General features: G+C 39.8%; 2 protein-coding genes and 1 long non-coding RNA gene across 20 annotated transcripts in view; 1 reads left to right on the top strand and 2 right to left on the bottom strand.

The window, feature by feature from the left end:
* Positions 1-8,228: 8,228 nt before the first annotated feature.
* Positions 8,229-11,205, bottom strand: ODF1 (outer dense fiber of sperm tails 1). The gene is made up of 2 exons (XM_034422312.3): positions 10,805-11,205; positions 8,229-8,754 (listed from the first exon to the last, which is right to left on the bottom strand). The coding sequence occupies exons 1-2, from the start codon at positions 11,098-11,100 to the stop codon at positions 8,367-8,369; spliced, it is 684 nt and encodes a 227-aa protein (XP_034278203.1). The 5' UTR covers positions 11,101-11,205; the 3' UTR covers positions 8,229-8,366.
* Positions 11,206-16,944: 5,739 nt separating this feature from the next.
* LOC117668426 (uncharacterized) lies at positions 16,945-19,706 on the bottom strand. Of its 2 annotated transcripts, none has more exons than XR_004592285.3 (2): positions 19,583-19,706; positions 16,945-17,288 (listed from the first exon to the last, which is right to left on the bottom strand). It is a non-coding gene; the product is annotated as an uncharacterized LOC117668426 (long non-coding RNA). The 2 variants fall into 2 exon arrangements; XR_009620095.2 differs by lacking the exon at positions 19,583-19,706 and adding an exon at positions 18,815-18,948.
* Positions 19,707-19,891: 185 nt separating this feature from the next.
* The window catches only part of UBR5 (ubiquitin protein ligase E3 component n-recognin 5), an 80,268-nt gene continuing 75,745 nt past the window's right edge, over positions 19,892-24,414 (top strand). For 6 of the 17 annotated variants that reach the window (XM_087890812.1, XM_034422132.3, XM_087890813.1 and 3 more), the window contains exon 1: positions 19,892-20,324. In XM_087890812.1, coding sequence (XP_087746938.1) covers positions 20,263-20,324 — 62 coding nt within the window. In that variant the 5' untranslated portion in view covers positions 19,892-20,262. The remainder of the gene's footprint in view (positions 20,325-24,414) is intronic. The other 11 variants (XM_087890815.1, XM_087890814.1, XM_087890816.1 and 8 more) reach the window with 3 other exon arrangements.

Genomic DNA, 24,414 nt, shown 5'->3' with positions numbered 1-24,414 from the left:
AGCATGCAAAACAACTGGCCAAAGAAGAAATTTGCCAGGCCTGCCTCCGTTCAAAACCCAAGAAAGAAAACCCCAACTTCATTGAGATAGAGAAGGAGTACTTTTACTGAGTTTGAAATGATAGCAGCGAAAGCAAGGCAAGATCTGATTCAAAACACGCAAAAGTTACAGACTGAAAGTTTCCCCAAACCCCTCCCCCCCAGGGTTCCCTGCTGAGTGTCCAATCAACATCCAGTATGATGTTGTGTGAAGCTCATGTTCAGGTATTTTGCCCATCTGGAGTCCTAGGACAGTTGGCCTTGACAGGGTGTAAACAACTCCACTCAGCAGCACAATAATTCTTGAGATCAAACTTTCCTTCCAGTTCACATGGGAGTGCACCTTATCAGCTCACTTCCCCAACTCAAATGCCATGCCCTCCCTCCCCGTTACTATAGCAGCTGTTAGCAAGGATGCATCAAAGTAGAATCCTTTGCTGGAGATACGGCTGACAAAATGGTTCATGAGAGTGCTTCCAGAAAAGGTTGCAACTGGGAAACCTTGACAGCTAAAAGTTTGGTGTTGGAATTCCTTCTGTAAATGAGGCAGCACATCTGATGGTTTTTCATGAGCAATTGCTGCTCAGTACAGGTAGTCCTTGAGGAAAGTAACTGACAACCACTGGTGTTTACAACTGTTGCAGGATTCCCAAAGTCATATGATGTATTTATGATGGTTGCAGGTCCTGGGGTCATATGGTCGCTATTTATGACCTTCCCATCCGGCTTCCAAAAAGCAAAGTCAATGGCGTTCACTCAAAGACTGTCTGATTCACTTAACAACTGCAGTGATTCATTTAACAAGCATGGGGGGGAAAGGGCATAAAATTAGGCATGACTCACTTAACAATTGCCATGCTTATTTAATGAAATTTTGGTCCCATTTGTGATTAGCAATAGCAATTAGGTTTATATACCGCTTCATAGTGCTTTACAGCCCTGTAAGCTGTCAGCATATTGCCCCCAACAATTTGGGTCCTCATTTTACTGACCTCAGAAGGATGGAAGGCTGACTCAACCTTGAGCCGGTTAGGATCGAACTCCTGGAGTGAACAGTGAGTTAGCCTGCAGTACTGTATTCTAATCACTGCGCCACCATGCAGTAAGTTAAAGGCTATCTGTAGTTACAAACAAACAGAACAATGTAGAGTAATATTCAACAAATCCATAAAGGGAGAAAGGCTGTATTTTTGGTGATTTGCAATACAATATTGCTGTTAATAAGGCTGAGGACAGACCATATCTGAAGCTGCACCATTCTATTCATCAGTCTGGGTAAATATAAAATATTGGGCAGCAGCTGAGAGCTGCTAAAGTATCTTAGATCAAAAACAAGTTTTTTAAAAAAGAAATAATATAATTACTAGTTCCTTGAAGGTAGAAAGGAAATCTATTTGCAAAACAGGTGTTAATCTGAGAGATCACTGGCAAGACTGAATCTATAGAGTCATAAGCCAGCCCTTATGGGGTGGGGGTGGGGGGGGAAACTAATATGAAAGTAGTAGTACAAAGAGATCCATGGACCTTAACTAGTTTCTTAGACTACAAGAATCAGAATTTATTCGGACAGATGTTAATAGCCAATGAAGTAGTTACCCAATATGTGTTATTGCTGAACCTTACATTAAAGTTCAAATCAAACTCAAACAATTCTTGTCTATGAATAACTGCCCAAAGTCCTCAAAGGGCATCAGAGTATTGATCGAAATCAAAGGACACTGTGTCATCTACCAGCCACTCTATCATGTTCTTTTTTATTCCATGTATCAACCTGGTCATTGACAGAGTGGTCAGCCTTTTCTCAAATATCCTCTAGATGGCTAACCTTTTTGGGAGGTTAAAGCTTAAAGTTGGCAAATGGGCCATTTCCGGCCTCCGGAGGACCTCGGGGTGGGTGGGTGGGTGGGGAAAGCTGTTTTCGCCTTCCCCGCGCTCCTAGAAAGGCTTTGGAGCCTGGGGAGAGCAAAAAACGGGCCTTCGGGTCCCACTGGAAGTCGGCAAATGGGCCGTTTCTGGCCTCCGGAGGGCCTCCAGGGGGTTGAGGAAGGCTGTTTTCTCCCTCCCCAGGCTCCTAGAAAGGTGAAAAATGGGCCTTCCCCACCCCCTCACCCCCAAGGCCCTCTGGAGGTAGGAAACAGTCTGTTTCCTTACTTCCAGTGGGCCCAGAAGGCCAGAGTACACCAACCTAAACCAGCCCTACAGAACTACTTCCTCAAAAGGCAATCCAGATCTACCACCTCAAAAACAAGTTTCAATAAGATGGCAGGAAAATGGTTGAATTTCACTGTCCACAGTTGCATCTGGACTCTTACCCCAATTCCTGTCTCCATCTCACTAACTTCCACTTGAGATTCAGGGTCTTCTTTCCCAGAATACTTCATGCAATCTTCCTTAGACTCCATTTTGTTATTTTTGACTGAGTCTGAGAAGATTCAACACTGATTAAGCTTTTTGGAAATCCCCCTTTCATTTTTAAATTCTGTGTTTATTCCAGCAAACTGGAGAAGCCTGTCGCAATATCCTCTGTTTTGTTAGGATGGTGCTGTTTTGGCTACGAAAGGTTCCAAACTTAAAGAAAACCTCTATTGCCCTAAATGCATAATTTATTTATTTTTTGTAGCTCTATCTTGCCCTTTCTCCAAGAGTTTAAGGGTGCCTAACATTGGCATTCCCCCCCATTTTTGTCTGTCCTCACTTTGCCCAGAGAAAGAGCCCATTAAGGCAGCCAGATAGTAGTTCAGTTGGAATGGGAGAACATCCGCACATCTGTAACTATACATACATGCAAACCTATGCATATAATTTGGGGGTTTGTTTGTGCATGACTTCTCAAGAAATCCATGAATCAATCTCAACAAGTTCCTGCTGTTTTCTTGGGAGGATTTTTCAGAAATGATTTGCCTTCCTAAAGCTAAGAGAGAGTGAAAGCCCAAAGGTCACCCAGCTGGCTTCCTGCCTAAAGAAGGACCAGAACTGATGCTTTCCTGATTTCTCATTTAATGCTTTAACCAGTACACCAAACTGACTCATGTATATGAAGGTAAAACGATGACATTGTACTATGTACTGTAAAGCAGGAATTGCACGAGAGTTTCTACTAGATTTCCGTTCCAGGAATATCTTTGGCCCACCTAAGGAAAATCAATATCCATGCCCTAAGATTAGCCTAAAACGGGAATGAGGCCATGCTTATTTTGGCCTGGGAAAATTTCACTGGGAAAATATAAATAGAATAATGCTTAATCTATACAAATACATGCCACCTAGTGGTAATGTTATCAAATTTCTCTCAATGTCTTTTATTTTCGTGAAGACTGGAAGATCAGCTGAAGTTTGATTAGGGCAGGGGTGTTAAACTGGCGGCCAGTGAGCCAGATGCATCATGTACTGGCCATGCCTACCCTGGCTCTGCAAAAGCAAAAAACATCATGATACGTCATGTGATGTCACATGACGCGATCAAATTGGACACCCGTGGATTAGGGTATCTATAAATCACAATTTTCTGTGCAGAAGGATTTGCTGGTTGTAAACAAAGCATCTGTGCACTTTGAGAACGATACTAAAGCCGATTTAGGGTAGCTCACAATGAATTACCACCTGTGTACATAGAAATAGTGAAACCATCTCTCACAATGTAGGGACATACAATGTAGTTTATTTTTCAGAGGAAAAACAATTGAAAACAGGAGAGGATAATCAGTGATGGTATGCTCTTGCTTCTAGATGAGCCAATATTTAATACATATAAGGAACTTGCTTATAAATATGGCACAAATAAGTTTTTCTATGAAAGTAATTGTATACTGCCATAGCCATATAATATGTACAAATAGGAGAAAGTGGCAGAACCTGTGAGTGGAGTTAAAAGAGAGATCAGCCTAGAATCCCTACATGGACACAAGCAAACTAAGTCCAACCTCTCTTGATTTCTGTTGACTCTTGTCTTACCTCAAGCAGATGTTAACCGTTAGTTGAGAAGATTCCCATGCATAGGCATGAGCAACAATAAATCAGTTTAATTGGACCTTCATGTGTGGACTTCACACCTGTTAGTGCACATATTCTTACAGAAAATGTATGTCTACATTTGCAAATCATAAAAACACAACCATACTCACAAATTAAGTCCAGACAAATGTCCATTAGCACCATCCAGATGTTATTATTATAATAGAACAATTATAATAATTAGATGCCTACCGTGTGCTGAGCTATTGTCTTGACCTATACTCCAATAATAACTATTGAAGAGTTAAATCATTTTAGTTCCCATGAGATCTTCACAGGTCCTTCCCCTACTAAATTTCATTATTTATACAGATCTGAGTAGAATGCCTGGAATATAGTGGAAGGGCAACATTTTCACAATATAATTCTTTGCCCCATTTTATCTATTGGAGACTGTGTAGGGTTTCTGCTGCTCATCTGGCTACATCTGTTTAGCCAATATGTACTCCCTGCCATATGGGATTACAAAATGCCATCCAATGCTGTGTTCCAAAAACTTTCTCTGTTAATAAACAGGAAAAATGTGAAGATGGTCTAAGTACAATCAGGATCGTGGCCACATTATATCAACATAAAGAGCAGTGAAAGGGGATTGTCTGATCTGAGAACAAGGAGCCAACCCCACATTCCATCAACACATGTTGAGCTCAAACAGATCTAAACTTTATTGGAAACTTCAGGAAATCCTTGACCTGTGCTGCAATTTTTATCGCTGAATTGGAAGAAATTATCAAGTCCAATTTCCTGCATGATTCATTAAATCATCCCCAATAGATGACTAATAGAAAGTGACCTTTGCTATTCTAAAATAAAAGCATTCGTATCAGGAGTAAACGAGGCTCTTTGGCATGAGGGTCACACTGTAGCTGAAAGCCCAGATAAAAATCAATTTTGATTTCATTTCCTTTATATTTAATTACAATTAAATGTAGTTAATTACTGCTAGATTATTATCTAGCATTTAATTATTTTTTCCTACATTCATATAAAATCATTCTCCATTTTTTATTAATGAACATTGGGCAAAGTGTAGAGAGACAATAATAGTGAGCAAAGAAATATAACTAAATATAGTTTACACCAACACAATTTAATATTCCCCCTATATCTATCTTTGCAAATTATTCATGCTTTAACTTCCACATACTGCTTCATATATTTATTGCTTTTTGCTCTTTAAACATCTGTCAAGTTTTTGAGGAGCTAACAAAACCAATCTCAACTTTCTCTTTCTCTTGACCATTCACCCTTCCTTCACAAATGTATTTTGCAGTTTGATCTTCATTCTTTTTCTCAGTATTAGACATACATTCTTTCACACTACTCATTCACTCGTTTATTCACTATCAATTCATTCTGCGACCATTTCCTATTAATCCTTTTGCTTGGTTTACTACACACTGTTCTTATGGTCCCCGTTTCCACTCTATTGGGTGAATTTTTGTTTCTTCTGACGTATGCCACTGAAGGGACATAATAATAATAATAATAATAATAATAATAATAATAATAATAATAGAACAGGTAGAATTGGTGGGAAATAATAGTGGAGTCACTAGAATTGGTTTGACTTGTTGTTTTGCTTCTGTAAGAATTGCTTTGCTAAGAATTAGAACTGCCTCTGCCATTTGTTTCTACCAGTGATCTCACTTCTTTGTTATGTTTTTCTGTATCATTCCGTACCTGGTGGATAGCTCAAGAAGTGGGGTTGCTAAGCACCCACCCACCCACCCTTCCTTGCTGCACTGCCAAAGGAAGGGATGGGCCAGGGGGCCAGAATTGGGTACTAAGCTAATGCCTCTGAGGGTATAAAAAGGATGCCATACCTTCCCCAAGGTGTGGCTATCTCCTCACATGCATTGCATCTGTATGTTCTGGAAATAGTCCCACCCAGTATTTTGTTTTTGGCCATAAATAAAATCTGCTTCTTTTTGCAAGCCTCGTCTTGAGTCTCTCTCTTTGGCATTCTGGTGATTCAGCTATATTTTGGGACCTTACACCGCTCTTCCTGTCAAAGAAGAAAAGGGTAGCTGCACGCTCCTATTCTCAGCCTTCTTCTTTTTAACATTCATCCCTTGAACAGACCACCTCCCACCCACAACCAGCATTTGCACATGCTTTAATTAGCCCAGTTTCCCATTTTCATCTATTTGATTTGTGTCTGTTACCATTTATGTATTATTATTTGCAGTTAATCTATTTCTCTTGTCAAACACAATTATAATTTCTATTGTAAACAGAACAATTTGGCAAACATTTTTAGAGGTCTCCTAAGATTTTGATTTAGCTCCGAGTCTTCAGGATGTACATTTCCGATCTCCATGATAAGAGGCAATAAGATTGGAGAAATCAGAAGTGGGGGATACTGACTGTATAGGAGAAAAAAAAATCACCCCTAAAAAGATATGATGGAAATATCAGAAAATCTATACTGTGGACGAGTGGTAGAAATTAGGCAAGGTTTTTTAAAAACTAAATTTATCTTCTTGTATACAATTGCAGCACAAGGCTGCCTTGTTCTTGATATTTAGCAAACTATGTGATATACTAGGATATATGGATATCCTATAAATTAAATATTATTTGATGAGATAAATTAATTGCATAGAAATTAATAAATAGTGATTCTAGTCCAGATAGATCAATCCTAATTTATATGGATTGCAGGAGTTTTTAAAATTATTTTAGCACCAAATTAAAATGTTTCAAGTGAGTTTTTTTAAAAAACATATTACAAAATACTTGATGATTTAACATTACTGGAATTCCACAACCTAATTCCATTATCAATGTCAAGATGTGAAGGCCCCAACTCTAATTCTCCAGCCAGTTATGGTGGCTGGGTAATTCTGGGAGTTAAACTCTAATTTATATGGACCATGACAGCTGCTGGAGTGATTTCCTCCAATTTATAATCTTAATTTCCTTGTTGTCATTCAACAATGTGCTAATTTTGTATTCCAAGGTTCCCCCACCCCAAAACCCCATCCTTTTGCTGTCCTGCCATTTCCCCTGGATATACAGCAAAACAGCCTGGAATCTTAACTACTTACCTGAAATCTTCCATTGATCTCAATGGGGTTGACTTCTGCATGGATATATATATACAACTATGTCACAGGCAGGGGTGAAATCCAGCAGGTTCTGACAGGTTCTGGAGAACCGGTAGTGGAAATTTTGAGTAGTTCGGAGAACCGGCAAATACTACCTCTGGCTGGTCCCAGAGTGGGGTGGGAATGGGGATTTTGCAGTATCCTTCCCCTGCCATGCCCACCAAGCCACGCCCAACCCACACCCACAGAATGGGTAGTAAAAAAATTTGGATTTCACCATTGATCACAGGTGATACTGTACCAGAAGGCCAGATACCCTTGGAATGAGGCAAATGACAATAGGAAGATTGAGACCAAAGCCAATACAGAAGGGCAAAGTCAGCCCAGACATTTTGTGATGTGACGCAAAAGACATGATGCTGGGGGAAGTTATAGGTGGGAAAGCCCATACAGAAATGCATCAGCTAAATTTTACTTCCCCACTAATGATAATTATCTTTTCTACCACTTGCAAAACAGCAGGATACCTTGTGAATGGTACAAGGTAAGTCAAGGGAGGCACATAGCTTCCTCCCTCACCATCATGCCAACCATCAGTGTGCATTTTCTGAGGAGGTTGTTTTACTCTATCTGGCCCTCGATAGGAGGTAGCCAGAGAGTTAGAAACACAATTTTTTAAACCTTCTAGTAAATGCCGCAAGGCATATCATCATAAAAGGTTGTAGGGATCTAATATTAGGTTGGAACATCTAGTATCCATACTTAATTAAAAGCTGCTTTGGCACAAGTTTCTTTTTATTATACTACAAGTTTAAGAAGTTAAGTTGCCTTCGGTCAGACTATTTGCCATTAATTCCAGTACCTTCTGTTTTAACTAGCAGCAACTCTCCAGTGACTGAGGCATACAGACTCACCTGCCCTCTGCTATTCAGTGCCTTTTTAAATGGAAGTGCCAAAGCATGTGTCTGGTTATTGAATTACTTCCCTTCTCTAAAAGCTTTCTTAAGAAAAATAAAAATACTATTTTCTATCCTTGTTTCAACTGCCAACTAAGCAGGCATTCTTCAAGGAACAAATCACGTCGTTCCCGCCCACCCCCACCAAAAAAAATGTACAGCCAAACCAATTGATGTGCAACATTGTCATTGTTGGAAGAAGTGTACACATTTCCTAACACATGAGCAAAGGGCGGTTTTCATGAGATCAGAATGGTGTCCCATCCTTACACTGTACAGCTACCAGAGCTGCTTGCCCAGTGTTTAAATTAAAGTTTAAGACAACAAGAAGGTGGACAACAAGGAGATGGACAACAAGGAGATGGACAACAAGAAGGTGGACAACAAGGAGGCAAACAACAAGAAGGCACACAGCAAGGTGACTCTATCCTCACAAGACTGGTCGGTCCTATGCTGTACGTTACTTCATTCTCACAAATCCCTGGTGGTAAACAAATCTCCTTGGTGACAGTTGAATAGTTGTATTCCTTCCCTCTACAAGTCTTAAATTCTTCTTCATGTTCAGCACAAACTTTAACCTTCCCATCTTGCACTTTCACTGTAATGTCTTCTGGATCAAAACCTTTAACATCCATTAAAGCTAAAAGCTTTGGACGACTACATGCTGCCATCATTTTACAAACCCTTCTTCGAATCCTGCAGTTATAACAAAGAAGAGGATAAGAGTGCAACATACCAATTTAAATATTAGAATATCCTATACAAATCTGATGTTATACATAGTTCAATATTTAGCAGTAAAAGTTAATACATCTCAAATGTTGATGGAAACTAAACTGTAGAGATTAAAAGAAATGTTTCAGGGTTGAACTCATCTATATTCTACTGATGTTAGCAATGACAAGGTCATTGCAATGTTAAATTAGTGAAATTCTTATCAGTGTTGGCATTACTGACATGATTATACACAAGACACATCCACATAAATTTTGTTATTGGGAAGCACCAGCTAGGAAATGCTGAAAGATTGTCAAAGGTTGCTAAAAAAAGAATTGGAAAAATGTATGATGCAAATCATGTTTCGGAATACTTTTTTTTTTTTGCTAGCCTGTTATTCACACAATGCTGAGTGTGATGTGAACCTATCTACTGGAGTTTGTTAATGCTAAACAAACAGCATTATAAGGTAGAATACAAACAAAAGAGAATATATGTAGCTCAGGTTGGCCAGTGGAGTTCTTGGTATTCCCTATATTTGTTGTTTGCTTGCAGCTGCTGTCTTACCCAACTATGTAACATCATAAATGCTAGTCAGTCTGAGGTTTGCCCTGGTTATATACAGTGGCTTATACCACAAGTGTTGGTGGAGGTACATTTGCACACTATTTGAAAGAGACAAAAACCTAGGAAGGAAACAAAAAGATCAGAACACATCCTCTCCAGCAGCCCACACACACAGATAAGCAGGGATTAACACCATACAAATAAGCAGAAAACAATACCCTAAATCAAGGAACTACGAAGGAGAAAATCACTCCCCCACCAACACAGGCAGGTATTTGTGTTATTATATATAAATAGGAAGCAAACCTCACACTCACTAGCACTGATGATGTTATCTAGCAAGTTAAACATCTGCAGCAAATAATCAAGTTTAGAGAGCACCAAGCACTCCACAGGTTTAGTATGATTTATGGATTGGATACTTTAAACAGGATAAACTGGCCTTTAGTTCAGATAAAGTGAGATCTTGTTCAGGAGTATCAGGGGAATTTAGGCTAAAACAGAAATCTAAAAAAAACCCCACCCTATCAACAACTACACACATATCTTGGAAAAGGCATTAATAAACCATTTTCAAATTTTGTCAAGACAATTGCATGGAACTGTCCATGAAGTTTCTGGGAGCTGAAGAAAACTTGAAGACTTTTAAAATCTTTATTCAATCACAAGTTTCTCATTGAAATTTTATATCTCTGTCTATTTTCCATTGGACTATCCAATTGTATAGTCATGTATGACCTCAAACTAATTATTTCCATCTGGTTGTTCCTAATCAGAATGGCTTGTTAAACATACAATTGTCTAGGCTCAGACACATCACACTAAGCCATACCTACTACAACACTCTCTCTATACCAGTTGGCTTAATGCAATATGTAAACCTAGACAAAATGGTGGTATCAGATTAGAATGATCTACCTTTAAAATGTACCAGTAAATTCTGCCTTTTTCTCAGTCTCAGAATGTAAATATTTTGAACCAAACAGCAAGCAAATTTTTATAATAAATAAAATATAGCTCTAAATATAAGAAAATAACTTTGGCTATGGAAGACTTAGCTATATTCAGACTGCCCAACCAAAATGTATTCAGGATGAGGCTGCCTTTAAATAAATCAGATTTCAGCTGCTACGGAAGGCAGCCACTGGAATCTTTGTTGCAGACAAATGGTTGCATTGTGTTACACCATTTAACCAGGAGCCATATTTGCCACTGTTTTCCCAGGCTGATTCAACAAAGCTGGCTGAGGAATTCTGAGGAAGTTGAAGTCCACAAGTCTTAAAGTTGCCAAGGTTGGAGACCCCTGGACTATTCTTCATCCCAAATAAAAATATGAGGCATGTAAAACAAATTATGCCCAGCCTCTGTTTCAAAGACCAATGGAACTAAGTACCATTCATTCTCATTTCATTCCCCGCTGGTTCTTGATCTAGTAAAATGAAGAAAGAGGAAACAGATTTACCTGGCCAGTTCTTGCTCAGCTTCTATTTTAGCTCTAATAGCTTTCCGCTCCAAGGTTGAGAGGCAGAGCGGCCGACAGGGACGGCAACATAGTATGTCACACAGGCAATGGGGGTACGGATGGAGAAGGCAGCAACAGTAGGGATGGAGATTTATATCACAGCAGCAGTGGGTCTGCACGTCGCAAAATTTAGGGCAGCAACTCATGTCTAGAAGCCTTAAACGCCTTTTTATTTCTCTGTCAGTTCGCTTTAAATCTCGCCTCACAGTTTCCAGTGCGTGACAGAGAGTTGCCATTAGAAAGCATTAAACCATATTCACGTACGAGTACAACCTTTGCCAAAAGGGCACCCGTCAGGAGAAAAAAATTGGTCTTGCAAGCCCTGGCCAGAAGTTTGCATTAAGGAGCCAGCTCCTGATGCTTTAGTTGTACTTCAGTATGCTCTTTATGACATCATTACTGTGTAAATATGTCACAATCTCACCGTTTCCATGGAAATGGCAAACAGTATATCCCAGAGTACCAAATACAAACTCAGTAACAGAAAGTGTCAAAACTGAATGCCATTATTTAATAGCCTACATTACACACATTTTTTTTTTTAATGCCGAGTTCCTCTTAACAAGGAGTGCACTTTGTGCTTGTGTTAAAAGTTGGGATAGGAGAACTCAAAGCTTTGTAAGTCACAACAAGGCATCATTTAGCTTCAGGGGAAAAAACATATTTAAAGAAAGGAAGATAGTGTATCCTGAAAACTGAAATGGATTGACAATATATAGTCATAAAGTTATAGTCTGGGGCTAAAAATAATGTTGCATTATTGATAACCTTCAGTTCCAAAGGAGCCTTCATACCTTTTGATTGAAAAACATTAACAAACAGAAAGCTTTTTCAAAAGAAGAATCATTTATTTGAAAACACTTTGGGTTCAATATGGCTGCTGTTTAGTAGGAGGACTCCCTGAGGGTTTTACTCCACTAGTCATTGCTGACTATAGGGGGCAATGTTCATCTCTTGTCAAGGCCATTAAGAAATGTCCGAAGACATTTCTGTGATTGCTCTTTAACTTGGTGGTTTTTACTATGACTTTCTTGCTATTGTCAGATAGACCTTAGTTACTGTGTTTCCCCCCAAATAAGACCCAATCTTATTTTCTTTTGTGCTTCAAAATAAGCACTAAAGCTTATTTTCAGGGGATGTCTTGTTTTTTCCCCATGTACTATAAGAGTACATGGGAGGCCCACTTCTTCTGCTTGCTTGCGGTGGGGCAGGAAGCCGCACAGTACACCAGTGCCACCGCAGGGCAGGGGGTGGTGGTGGAGCTGCCCCATGCACCCTTCATGGCTTACTTTAGCACCCTGGCTTACAGGCCACCCGCACCCCAACACCTGCCTCGCCTTGTGGTGGTGGCACCAGCACATTGCTTGGCTTCCTGCTCTGTTGCGGCCGCACAAGCAAGCAGAAGTGGGCCGGCAGCTATATCTGAGGTACTGTTGGACGGAGCTCGTGGAGCCACCACTGCAAGGCAAGGCAGGTGTTGGAACATGGATGGCCTGACTGCGGGGGCCCTGAGGTAACCAGTGCAGGGCATATGGGGCAGCTCCACCCCTTGCCTTGCCTTGTGGCCCTGGCACCAGATGGAATAAGTGAGTGGCCAGCTGCACAGGCGCTTAAGTAGGGCTTCTTTTGTGGGATAGGACTTACATTGGGTGCACATGCAAAAAACATGGCAGGGCTTATTTTTGGGATAGGTCTTCTTTTTGGGAAAACATCATATCATAAGCCTGGATGATAAGTAAAAAGATGTAGAGGGTATAGGAATGGCCTTGAGGGACAGGACAAAGAGCCGCTATCAAAACAAGAGTCAGATAAAAGAGTCCAGGCCAGGGATGTTGCTTGAGTAAACATCTTAGACAAAACCCTCCTGAGTTCTCATGAAAGATAAAAGATAAAATCTTCCATTCAGATTCAGATTCTTTTACTACAGCTTTACAATAAAAGTAGTACTGACTTATATGACATTGGATTCCTAGTCTGATCCACCTTGCAGGGCTAACATAAGATTGAGTTTTCACTCTTTTGCAATGGTCAGGAGCCTAAGAGCTTCTGAAGTACCAAATTCTGATGAGGTGAGGGTTTTGGTGATCGAAAGTATAATAATATTGCATAATAAAATAGTTATACTGTAAAGCATTAGCCGAGATTGCCCCGTTATCACTTCATTAACAATATAATACCGAGCTATTATTCATAAATGGTTAGAACACAAATGTCAGTAACTCTACACTGAAGGGCATATTCAAAAAACTGGATGTTCCTAATCTGATGGCTACATACAGTATATCCAACAACTGATATAATTTTGTTTTACATGCCACCACAATTATTAATGAAATATTGCTCTAATTTCTGTTAAAGAGCCAGAAATTTGGTTTGCTTAAGACATTAGGCTAGAAACAGGGAGGGTGTGGGTTCTAGTCCTGCCTTGGGCATGAAGCCAAGTGAGTGACCTTCGATCAGTCACCCTCTCTTAGCCCTAGCAAGGAGGCAATGACAAACCACTTCAGAAAAACCTTGCCAAAAAACTTATCTAGGCAGTCTCTGAGATTTGGACATGATTGAACGGAATAAAAAAATATTCTGTTAAATGCATGTGTTTTGTATGTCAGATGGAGCTAATTTTATTGGAGAATAAATATAACTAATACTTTTGGATGTGCAAATAGAGTCTACCTTGCACTACTTTAACATCATCCTATCTCCCAAAGGGTAAAGCAATTCATCTTGGACAGCTCCAGAACGTCTCATAATGTACTCTGCAAAATTATTAAAGCCAGTAATATGGTGCTAATTATTTACTGACAACTTACAAAACGTTTATTGTCTGTGAATAAGTATCATGTCAATGCAATTGACTGATCATGTTGATTTGGCTCCTTTTGCTAGGAGCTATTTATCAATACTTGCTTAGTGTTTTCCAACGTATGTAGAAAAATTCTCAAGGGAAAAAAAAGGTTGTTGAAATGGGTTTTCAAAGAGAGGACTAAGCCAGATTACATGTAATAAATAACAAAGCTTTACAGTCTGCATCTTATAGAAAACTGGCTCCCAGGTGGCTTTTTACAGTAGTAGCTGATTTCTGTGTATGGATCCAACCATTATCTATATTATTTCCTCTATTTTTAAATTTGGGACACAGCAATAGGTGGTGTTCTTTCACTGCATTCTGGTACATGCTACTCAAATAAGCCAAGTCATTTAATAGCCAAACTAATAGCAAGACAATAGTTACCCTAATTATTATTGTCAACAGATTTTTTTTTCTATTTAGACATACATAAGGTTGTATTGTTAAATACAGGTAGTTCTCTACTTATGACCACAATTGAGCCCAAAATTTCCACTGCTAAGCAAGGTAGTTGTTTAAATGAATTGCACCCCACGTTACAACCTTTCGTGCCACAATTGTTAAGTGAATTGACTTTGCTGGTTGGGAAGGTTACAAATGGTGTCCACTTGATCCTGGAACACACCAACTGTCCTAAGTACAGGCCATTTGCTAAGCACCTGAATTTTAATCACATGACCATGGGAATGCTGCTTATGGTTTTAAGTGTCAAAACCAGTGATAAGTCACTTTTTCCAGTGCCACTGTAACTTTGAACGGTCACTAAAATGAATGGTTGGTAAGTCGAGGGCTACCTGTTTGGATAAGGATCCCACTGATAGGAGAGCTAAAAAGTGCTGGGAATTGTTGCCAAAACCCAAAATATTATTGTTGTGCAGGAAGAAATGCATAAAATCAAAAAAATTAATTATTATTATTATTATTATTTATTGAATTTCTATACCGCCCTACTCCCGAAGGACTCAGGGCAGTGTACAGCCATGAAATAAAACACATAGATATACAAAATTTAAAATCAAATAAAATGAATTAAATAAATTTGGCTGAATTAATACCCATAATTTAAAATACCCATAATTTTAAAATACATTAAAAATTTAAAATTTACACTTAAAAGGGAGAAGATTTAGGCGAGGCCCGCTTGATGAAATAAAAGCATCTTCAACTCGCGGCGGAAGGTGCGCAGATCCGGGATCCTCCGTATCTCTGGGGGGAGCTCATTCCAGATCGTCGGTGCCCCCACAGAGAAGGCTCTCCCCCTAGGGGCCGACAGCCGACATTGTTTGGCCGACGGCACCTGGAGGAGCCCTTCTCTGTGGGAGCGTACTGGTCGGTGGGAGGCTGTTGGTGGTAGTAGGCGAATGAAAAGAACCAGTTCTTCCAGATACAGGAAATTAAATTAAATGATACATCCTGAATATCCTTGGAGATATTGTAGGACTGTAATAACTGGAAAATCTTATATGCATATTCTTATTCTTTTTTTTGGCTACAGACACATATCAATTGACAGCATGCAGTAGTGTCTTTCCAGTCATTTTTCACAGTGGCTGCTCAGAATCCCTCTTCATGGATTTTTTAAAAAAATCCTCTATATTTTATTGTTTGGGAACTATGATGATAAACTGAAGAATTATATTTTACCATTGTTTAATATCTAAGGGGGTAATAAGCATGTGTCCAGGAAGCAAAAACAATACTGTGGGCATATTGTTTTATTGAAAATTGTATTGATTTGTTCTCTCCCCTAATGCCAGCTCAGCTAGACACAAGAATACAGATTAGGGTACTAAAAGTTGGCAATAACATTGGGAAGCAAAACTGCTCAATAAGACCTAAAGAAAATAGCTTTTGGACAGTATCTTCTCCTCAAAGAAGGTAGCCTTTATTTATTTCAATCAGCTACTGTTTTGTAATATCTTAATCACTAAACTTATCTCATCCCCAAACATGCCACTTAGACCAACTGGTTGTACTGTATGTGTACATATCTGAATCTATCAATCAATCAATCAATCAATCAATCAAACTATCTGTATATCTGTATCTATCTATCTATCTATCTATCTATCTATCTATCTATCTATCTATCTACCATCTATCTGAATCTATGTAATTATCTAACTATCTATCATCTACTTACCCATCTATCCATCCAACACATACACAAATATACCCACATATATTGTAATTAGCATAAACCTATTGAATACGGTTGCAGACTTGGCCTAGGTAAATCAAGTCCACACAAAGACTAAGACTACCATTATTGAAATTGGCAATAAGAACAGATTCTTTCAAGTCTGATTGTTCCAAACTGGTAGGGGAACATGGCAGCCCTCACCCATGTTTTGGCAATTTGACATTGGAATATTTATTGACTGACCAAAAGATGGCAGCAGAGACCCAATTTGAATTACCATATGCATTTTGCTAAGATCCAAGTTAACCACTGCAGTGTGCATTTTTTAAAATGGAGGGATCTGCCACATTTATTCTCACAGGTTTAGTTGCCACTTGAAAACAACATGGCACCACAATCTAGCTTATTCATGTTTCTGCTACCTCTTCTATTTAACCTTTTCTTGATTTGGCCCATGAATAAGTCCATGAATAATCACTCTGTTCTTTAAAATCTTTTCTGCCCCATTTTTTGTTTTAAATAATATGTTGCCTGATGAAAATTCCAATGACTTGGAAAGTGTGCCCCAGGTTTTTTGCCTGTTTGGCTGATCCTTTATATAGACTACAATACTTTTTAAGGTATACATTTATAATAATGACTGTAGTTTGAATATTTTTAAATTAGTTTTGAGGATCCCCTTGAGCTTCCTGTCAGAAAAAGAGAGATGGGATATCAAGTGAAATGTGGATGCCACCTCAAAGGCCTTTTATAGTACAAGTTTTCCTGATGGATGAACTGCCTTTCTTCTTGGAAAGGGATTCTTAACTCTTCTACATGCCTTTCTTGCTGATAAGGGCTGCTTCTGTTCCAATGTTAGTTGGGGCTGTGGTTTTTTTTTTAGCTTTACCAGAGTTCAGAGCTAACTGGGGTACTATATCAATCCTAGGAGCCCTAGCACAGCAGCACAATTCATAAGCACCAATCTGGACATGCATAGCTATTTGAGGATTGTCATGGGTGTGGTGTTGTGTTGTGTTGCATTGTATTGTACTGTATGTATTTTATTATATTTAACTTGGAAGAGACTATAGAAATAACTAGAGGAACTATTATAAAGGAACTAATTTAATTGAGGGAATGCTACAGTTATGAATTACATTTTAAAAAATTACACAATGGCTGAAGAAATTCCAACTGAATTTTAGGAGGATTTGACAATGTGAAGAACCAGGTTGGGAACATATCTTCCTGGATTGCGGTATATAGTCAATCAATTTTAACATACGAAAAGGAAATGAATTGCTGCTTAAGAGAAGCACTGATGGCTCATTTAAAAGCTGCTCCACAGGAAGAAAACATTCTTAGAGAAGCAGAGAAGATTTCAGATAAATTGACCTTCTCAAAACATCTGGCAATAGATCTCATTCTATTCCATTACAGAACTTCTAAACCTGAAAGATGAAGTATGTAATATTATTCATCCATTTGTGATACAAAATAATTACTGCTTCATATATGTTCTTCCAAATTAATCACCAAATCTTGTTTGCCAAATATAAACCAAGGAGCCTGCATTTGTTATTCTTTTCAACAGCTATAAATCAGCTATTTTAAATTTTCAAATATGTTTTCCAAACTTCTTAAGACCTTTAAGTTTAAGGCTCCTTCTCATGATCTCCTAACCACAGCATAAAACATGCTACATGTTTTTAAAGATTATATCCTTATCACATAACCTTCATCTCATCTCCAGCCTGCTACAGAGGCAGCTTTAATTCAACATTACTGGTTTCTATTTAAACTTAGTATTTCATCTCTTCTCCCGATACAAATCTTGCAGAATGGATTAAGATGCCAAAAAGGCCACAGGGGACATCCTTTAATTCCTGGCGGGGTTTTCCACTGCTATTCTGCTTTGGCAGTGAGGTAGCTTTTTTTTCAAAATGGGTCTTCCCCCACCCCCAGCATTTCAATGTAGTTAAATTTCATAGGTGATCTAATTGTTTTCCACATCTCCAATTGTATAGATTTGATCCATGGGATTGGGAAACTCCCCTCTGCCCAAGTACCTGAAATGTAAGCTGCCAGGGCTAGGCAGGGTAGCAGGAGAGACAGTGGCAAGCCTCTTTAACTGCAATTTTTCCAATCTCATGGATCAGCTTTGTACAATTAGATTTAGCAGCTGAAGAGTCTGCACCCCTCCCACTTTTCCTCTCACCTCATCCAACCCTAGTGAGGGAGCCTTAGGCTGTTAAGGTTGCAAAAGAACTGGGAACAGGATTTTTAATTTAAGTTCACCCTCAAAAGTACTAAACTCCATCACAAGTCCCTAGAGTAACAACTGGGATAGCACATTGCTGAAACAGACCCCATTTTACCAATATGGCCTCCCAGCACTTGTCATTTTTATTCATCCTAATTAACATGCATTCAGTATAATTAATCTAATGCACATTAATATTTAAGTGATTTTCTTCAGCAAACTACATTTTGCTCCCCATGAACTCAATAAACCTATCAGAATTCTGTCCATCACACTCAAAAACAAAAATTTCACATTTACTTGGGGTTTTTTTCCCCATCATTTCAGGCTAGGCCTCTCTGGGAAGGACTGGATTACAACCAGATGGAAATTAGCACAGCTATTAATACTTGGGAGGGCAGGAGTTGCTGTTTGGCTTATCCACATAGCAGCAGTATGAAGAAAGGCTCAGCAGCAATTTGTTTTTATTTTTATCCAGCCTTTAATATTTTTTTTATAAATAACTCAAGGCAGCATATAATACTCATTCCTCCTATTTTCTCCACAACAGCAAGAACCCTGTGAGATGGGTTGGACTGAAAAAGGGATTGCCTAAAGCAGTGGTTCCCAACCTTTTTTTTGGTCATGCCCCTCCTAAGCATCTCTAAAATTCTGATACCCATCCCCCTTGTGACATATAATTCTTACTTTACTCAAAAAGTGAACTCTACTCACTACAGAAAGATCTCCTGTATGGAGAATTAGTGCAGGGAAAGCATCTCAGAGGGAGACCACAGCTGTGATATAAGGATATCTACAAGAGGGACCTAAAGGCCCTGGGAATGGACATTAATAACTGGGAAACCTTGACCTCCGATCGTTCAGCATGGAGGCTAAAGATACAGCATGGCCTTCTCCAATTCAAAGAGACACTTGTTCGGCAGGCTGAGGCAAAGAGGCAGTCAGAACCAGCAAAATCTGGGGGCTGGGCAGGGGACAGAATGTATCTGCCCTCAGTGTGATTGCCAAAGGGATTGCCACTCTCGAATTGGCCCTTTTGGTCACACTAGATGCTGTTTTAGGACCTCTTCCCAGAGCACGATACCATAGTCTCTTGGGACTGAAGGATGCCAATGTGTAATTGAACTCTACTCACACTGGAGGAAGCCTAAAAGGCCATTAACTTGGTTTAAACAAGGTTCAAATTGCCCCCATTAAAAATCCCCCCCCCCGTGGAGCATGGGCCCCACAGGGGGAACCACTGGCCTAAAGTCACCCAGCTAGCTTCAATGTCTATGGGGAGTCCTGGAACTCAAATCTCCGGATTTCTAGGCCAGCACCTTAGCCAATACACACGTGGCTCTCTGTATGGTCACATATCTGGATGCTCCCCAATCCTCAAATGCACCCCAACGTCCAGAGAGAAAGCAACTAACTAACTAAGAGAAGCCCTTTTTCAAGTTTCCTGCACGTAGCTACCAAGGACAGATTTCTCTCCCTCACCCCTCCACCCCAATCATGGAACTGCCCAAATAGGCCTTCCTGTAGGTTTCACACAGCAGAAGAGACACCATCGCCTCGGCGCCAAGATAGCAAAGAAGCAAACCGCCTCTCCTTCCCCCCACGCGGACTCCGAGCAATCAAAGCTCCGCCCATCGCGGGTGGCCGCGCGTTACCCCCCCCCTCCGTCACCCCCAACGCCTCCCCCTCTGGAAAGAAAGCAGCACTAGCCCTTCCTCCCCTTAAAACGCTCACGTCTGACGCAAGCACGCCGATCCCAGCCCCATCAGCCAATCGCCGCCGACTTTACAAGGATACTGCCGGTTCGCCAGTCAGTGAGGGCTTTCTATTTGCTGTTGCTCAGGTGACGTCCCACCTTCCGCTCTGTTCCCGGCGCAGCGGAGGGAGGGAGGAGGGAGGGAAGCGAGGGGCAGCTTGGAAGTTAAGATGGCGGCTCGTGTGAGAGCGGGGTGCTGACCGAACCCTTTCCTGCCGTTCCTGCGCCCCGCGTTGCCCGGTTTTTCTCCCTTCCCTCGTGCGGAGCGAAGGCTCCCGAGTGTGACCGCGACACCCTGAAGGAGACGCCAAGTTCCCCCTCGCCCGTCCTTCCTCCCGCCCCCCCTCCATTTCCTCCTTGTGCGCCTGGCCCCTGCCCGCCTCCCTCCAGGGAGGGGGAGCAAAACATGACATCGATCCACTTCGTGGTGCACCCGCTGCCGGGCACCGAGGACCAGCTCAATGACAGGTGAGGCGGGAGGGGAGCCCGGTCAGTGCCCCCCGGGGGAGGAGGAGGAGGAGGAGGAGGCGAAGACGAGGGAGGAGCCCCCCGTGCGTGAGGGGAGGAGCCCCGGTAATGTGGGTAGCGAGCGCGGAGGGCTGGAGGTGAAATGCCGGGAGGGGGCCTCGAAGCGGGAGCTCTTTTCCCCGCGGACTCGTTTCCTCTCGCCCTCCGGGAGCGTTGAAAGCGAAGGCCGCGTGGATGTAGCTTGCCCGAGCCACCCCTCCAGGGCACCTCGTCGCTTCATTTACGGCGGAAAAGTTGCAGTGTTGGACTTGCTTATTTGAATTCAGCACGTCCAGCCGGGGTTGTGGGTTGAGATCCAGCAGGAAAACGGGTCGACTAGTTTTTGGTTTAGGTGGAATCTGGGAAAGATGGGCTGGACTCCGTCCTTCCAGATTCTCTCGCCATTGCTGAATCCAAGGGGCGGTGGGCGAGGGGGGAGGGAAGGTTGGGGGCTGGGGCAATTTCATATTTTGTATAGTTGTGATTGTGAGTTGCCCTCCTGCTGCCTTGGATGGCATGAAAATATGGATTTGCAGTATGATGATCCCGTCGGGCTTTAGGACCATAATGGATCTTTTTATTTCTTGCGGTGTTGCCGATAGGATCAAAAATCTGTAGCTTCAGGATTTTTCCTGACCACCTTTAGAATGTTCTGGGATGCTTTTTGTCTTTTCGGTTTATAATTTTTAGTTTTCCATATTGCAGTTTGCAATGGGTTATATTTTATATCATAATTTATTGTTAAGCTCTGTAGCTTTTTTTTTTTTTTTTGTACAGTACTGAATGTAATTCAAGTCCCTGTTCATTGATATCATGCAATGCATTTCTGTGCCACTGATTTAGGATAGCATACAAAAGGATATCTGCTATGAGTAACCCGAGATTATTTCAGGATGAATTTGCCTCCCACTCCCAAATGACTGAAACAAAATGAAAATGCTGAATGCTGAAGGACAAGCATAGATCGGTGTGGGAATTGCATCTCATCCAAATTACAGTATGACTGACCATAAACCAGAAAGGGGATCTATAGTTTAAAATGTCTTGGTTGGGTGTGGTTTTTTGAATGACCTACTGACACATTTTGTACTGCAGTGCCATTTACTGAGAAAAAGGACGATGCTTCAGGGATTGTCTACAGCTTCAATATTACTTTGAGCTGGCATATTGTTTCTAACATAGACTTACCGAGTAGTGGAGATAAGAATTTGATTGTGTGAGAGACCTTTATGAAGCTACTTGATTCTAAAACTCTTCATACTTAAAAAGGACCCATTGGGTTCTGTGAGAATTTCTTCATAGTTTTTTATTGCCTTTCTAGGGTTTATTGTGTTTTCTAAGAGGCTTTTTAATAAAGTACAGAAGTTAAATATAAAGGATTTTTCTTCAGTGTATTATACTTTTATTACACATTATATTATGTATTATTATACATGCACTATGTATTATACATACATATTATACATACATATTATTATTATACATTATTGTATATCTTTGTAGCATACCTGTATTACAGCACCTAGTAGTGACAGGGAGGTAGAGAGAACCCATTCAAATGCTAATATTTCAGATATAGTATCATTATTTTTTTTTCTTTTCATTTCTCTCTTCACATCTACAAATGTTTAAAAATCATTTAATTCTTAAGCAGGTAGTCCTCACTTGAAAACCAAGGCAGTTTTTATGTATTGTCACTGGGTAAGTAACTTACCTGTGATTTACATTGATATAACCACCTAGATTGTATAAATGTAAAGAATATGTAATAAAAGCTACTTGCTATTGTAATATTGTAAGATTTTCTGTTTTTCCCCCCAGAGATAATTGATAATGACATACAGTAGATGTAGTAAAATACATTGTCGTGATGTCACAAGAAATGACAAGTGATACAACACTTCATGGGTGGAGAGTATGGGATGCTTTGCAGCAACATCCTTGAGTTCCTCTGAGTTTTAATTCTATTCATACTCTTAATAACTATTGACACTGCCATAGTTTAATGATACATAGAGCAAATTAGTGGACTGCATTTCATTCTCATGTGAATTTGGTCTGGGTGATTTAGTTTATAGATCAGAGAATCATGTGAATCAGATGAATTGTAGAAACTATGATATATGAACCTGAAAAGTTTTGTGCTTAGCTTGTTCACAATATTTCATTGATATTTAAACAAATTAAATCCAGATTAATTGAATTTAATTTCCACTGAAATTAGTGGAAATAGAAGTCATATTTAGTGTTGATGAAATCTAATCAATACTAATCAATCTGTGTTGCTTTTACAGAACTTGAAATATAAAAATGTGAATGTTATGTTAGACTTCGTTTTAAAGATACAACATATTAAATGAAAAAAAATATTTCCTGCCAGCGAGTTTTAAGGAGAATGTGGATTACTGGATCATAAAAAGGATTTTTTAAAAGTTTATGAAAAATGTATATTCTGAACATTAAAATATGTGTAACAATCTAAAATCCTACATACATGGGAACAGGTTATCTGCAGGACTGCTTCTCCCTAACCCTTCCCCCTAGGGTCTTTGCTTGTCCCACCAAAGCAGATACGGTAGGTAGGTTCCAGGTGTCTTACCTTAAAGACCTTATGGGTCCTCAGAAGTGTGACTTTTCCATGGCAGCCTCTGTGGAACATCCTTCACATGACATTTGAAGGACCCCTACTCTTTTAACCTTTTGGAGAACATTCAAGACTTGAGTCTTCTCCCAGGCACTGGAATTGGGTGAAGTCTGAGCAGGATGAGAATATGATAGGTTGCATCAGTGGAGTATGGTTGCAGCACCAGCTTTTTTTGGTTTTGTTTTCTGGGTTTACTGAGTTAAAAGCTGCCCAGTATTTAGTTTCAAGATATGCAGCTATAGAAATATTTAAAATAAATAAAATAAATGATTTAGTCCACATTGAAGATTTATGTTACTGTTTGTAGTCATTGCAGGATCGCTGCTGTAATCCCCTTGAAATATATGGAGAATATATTGTTATATATCTGTCAGACCTGGAAGTCATCTTTTACTTTTGAACCTTCAGGCCTGCCACAATTTCTATATGGGGATAATGGGAGGGGGATTGTATGGAGTAGGTGTTATGTAGTAGTCTAAATAACATTCTTTCCAGAAGGCCGCTTTGCCCTGCAGCTGCAATGGAATGACTGGAAGGCATCGTCAGATTTGGATGGTGCCTGATTGGGTCGTATGATGGACATGTGGATGCTGGGCAGGGACTTGAACTTTCTTTTGGGTGGAGAAAACCCGGAAGTTCTCAGATTCGGGTTTTCACAGATGTGCCAATATGACAAATTGTAGCTTTGAGGAAATCCAAGACTCGGAGTTTCTTTTGGGGGTGTTACTTGGAACCCTGACAATAACTTTTCCTCTCTCTTCAAAAAATATACATTGGTTCAAATTTAAATATAATTACCCCCTTTGCCTTTCTACCTCAAGAAATTGTGAATTCAATATGTAAACATATCACATTTTTAATAAAAGTCATCTAACAAAAATAACTTTGAAATTATCTAGTTTGACTGGTATGGCTCAATTTATTACATCAGAATTTCCATTGTTTTAAAAATGCAATAAAAGTGCTGAAGATATAGTGAAAATCTTTTGTATAAATTTTCTTCTGTGTCTATACTCTAGCTGATATTCATGTTTTTAAAGAGTGTATGGATATGGCTTGAGAGTGCGCATTTGACTTGGCATAATGAGTAGATAAGTAAATGGGACCACATTGACTTGGAAAATGTCTACTCTTGTTTGCTATATGATTAACCTTTAATCTTCATGTAGTTATCTTCCAAACTTTTATATTTTGCCAATATTTTTATTTCATTGTGACATCCAAAACTAAAAAAACCAACACCACACACATGGCTGAGTTAACACATAATGCTAAGTGATGATGTGGTTAGTTTATTTTACAACTTAGTGTGTTGTGTGACCCTGGTCAGTATATTAAAACAGGTCTTTTAGTACTGTATTATTGTTTTCAAGGCTTTAGATATGACTATAATCCATTAATTTTCAA

Source organism: Pantherophis guttatus, chromosome 3 (assembly GCF_059756535.1).
Source record: "Pantherophis guttatus breed Tessera chromosome 3, ASM5975653v1, whole genome shotgun sequence".
Classification (NCBI taxonomy): domain Eukaryota; kingdom Metazoa; phylum Chordata; class Lepidosauria; order Squamata; family Colubridae; genus Pantherophis; species Pantherophis guttatus.
This window is presented reverse-complemented; position numbering and strand designations above follow the sequence as displayed.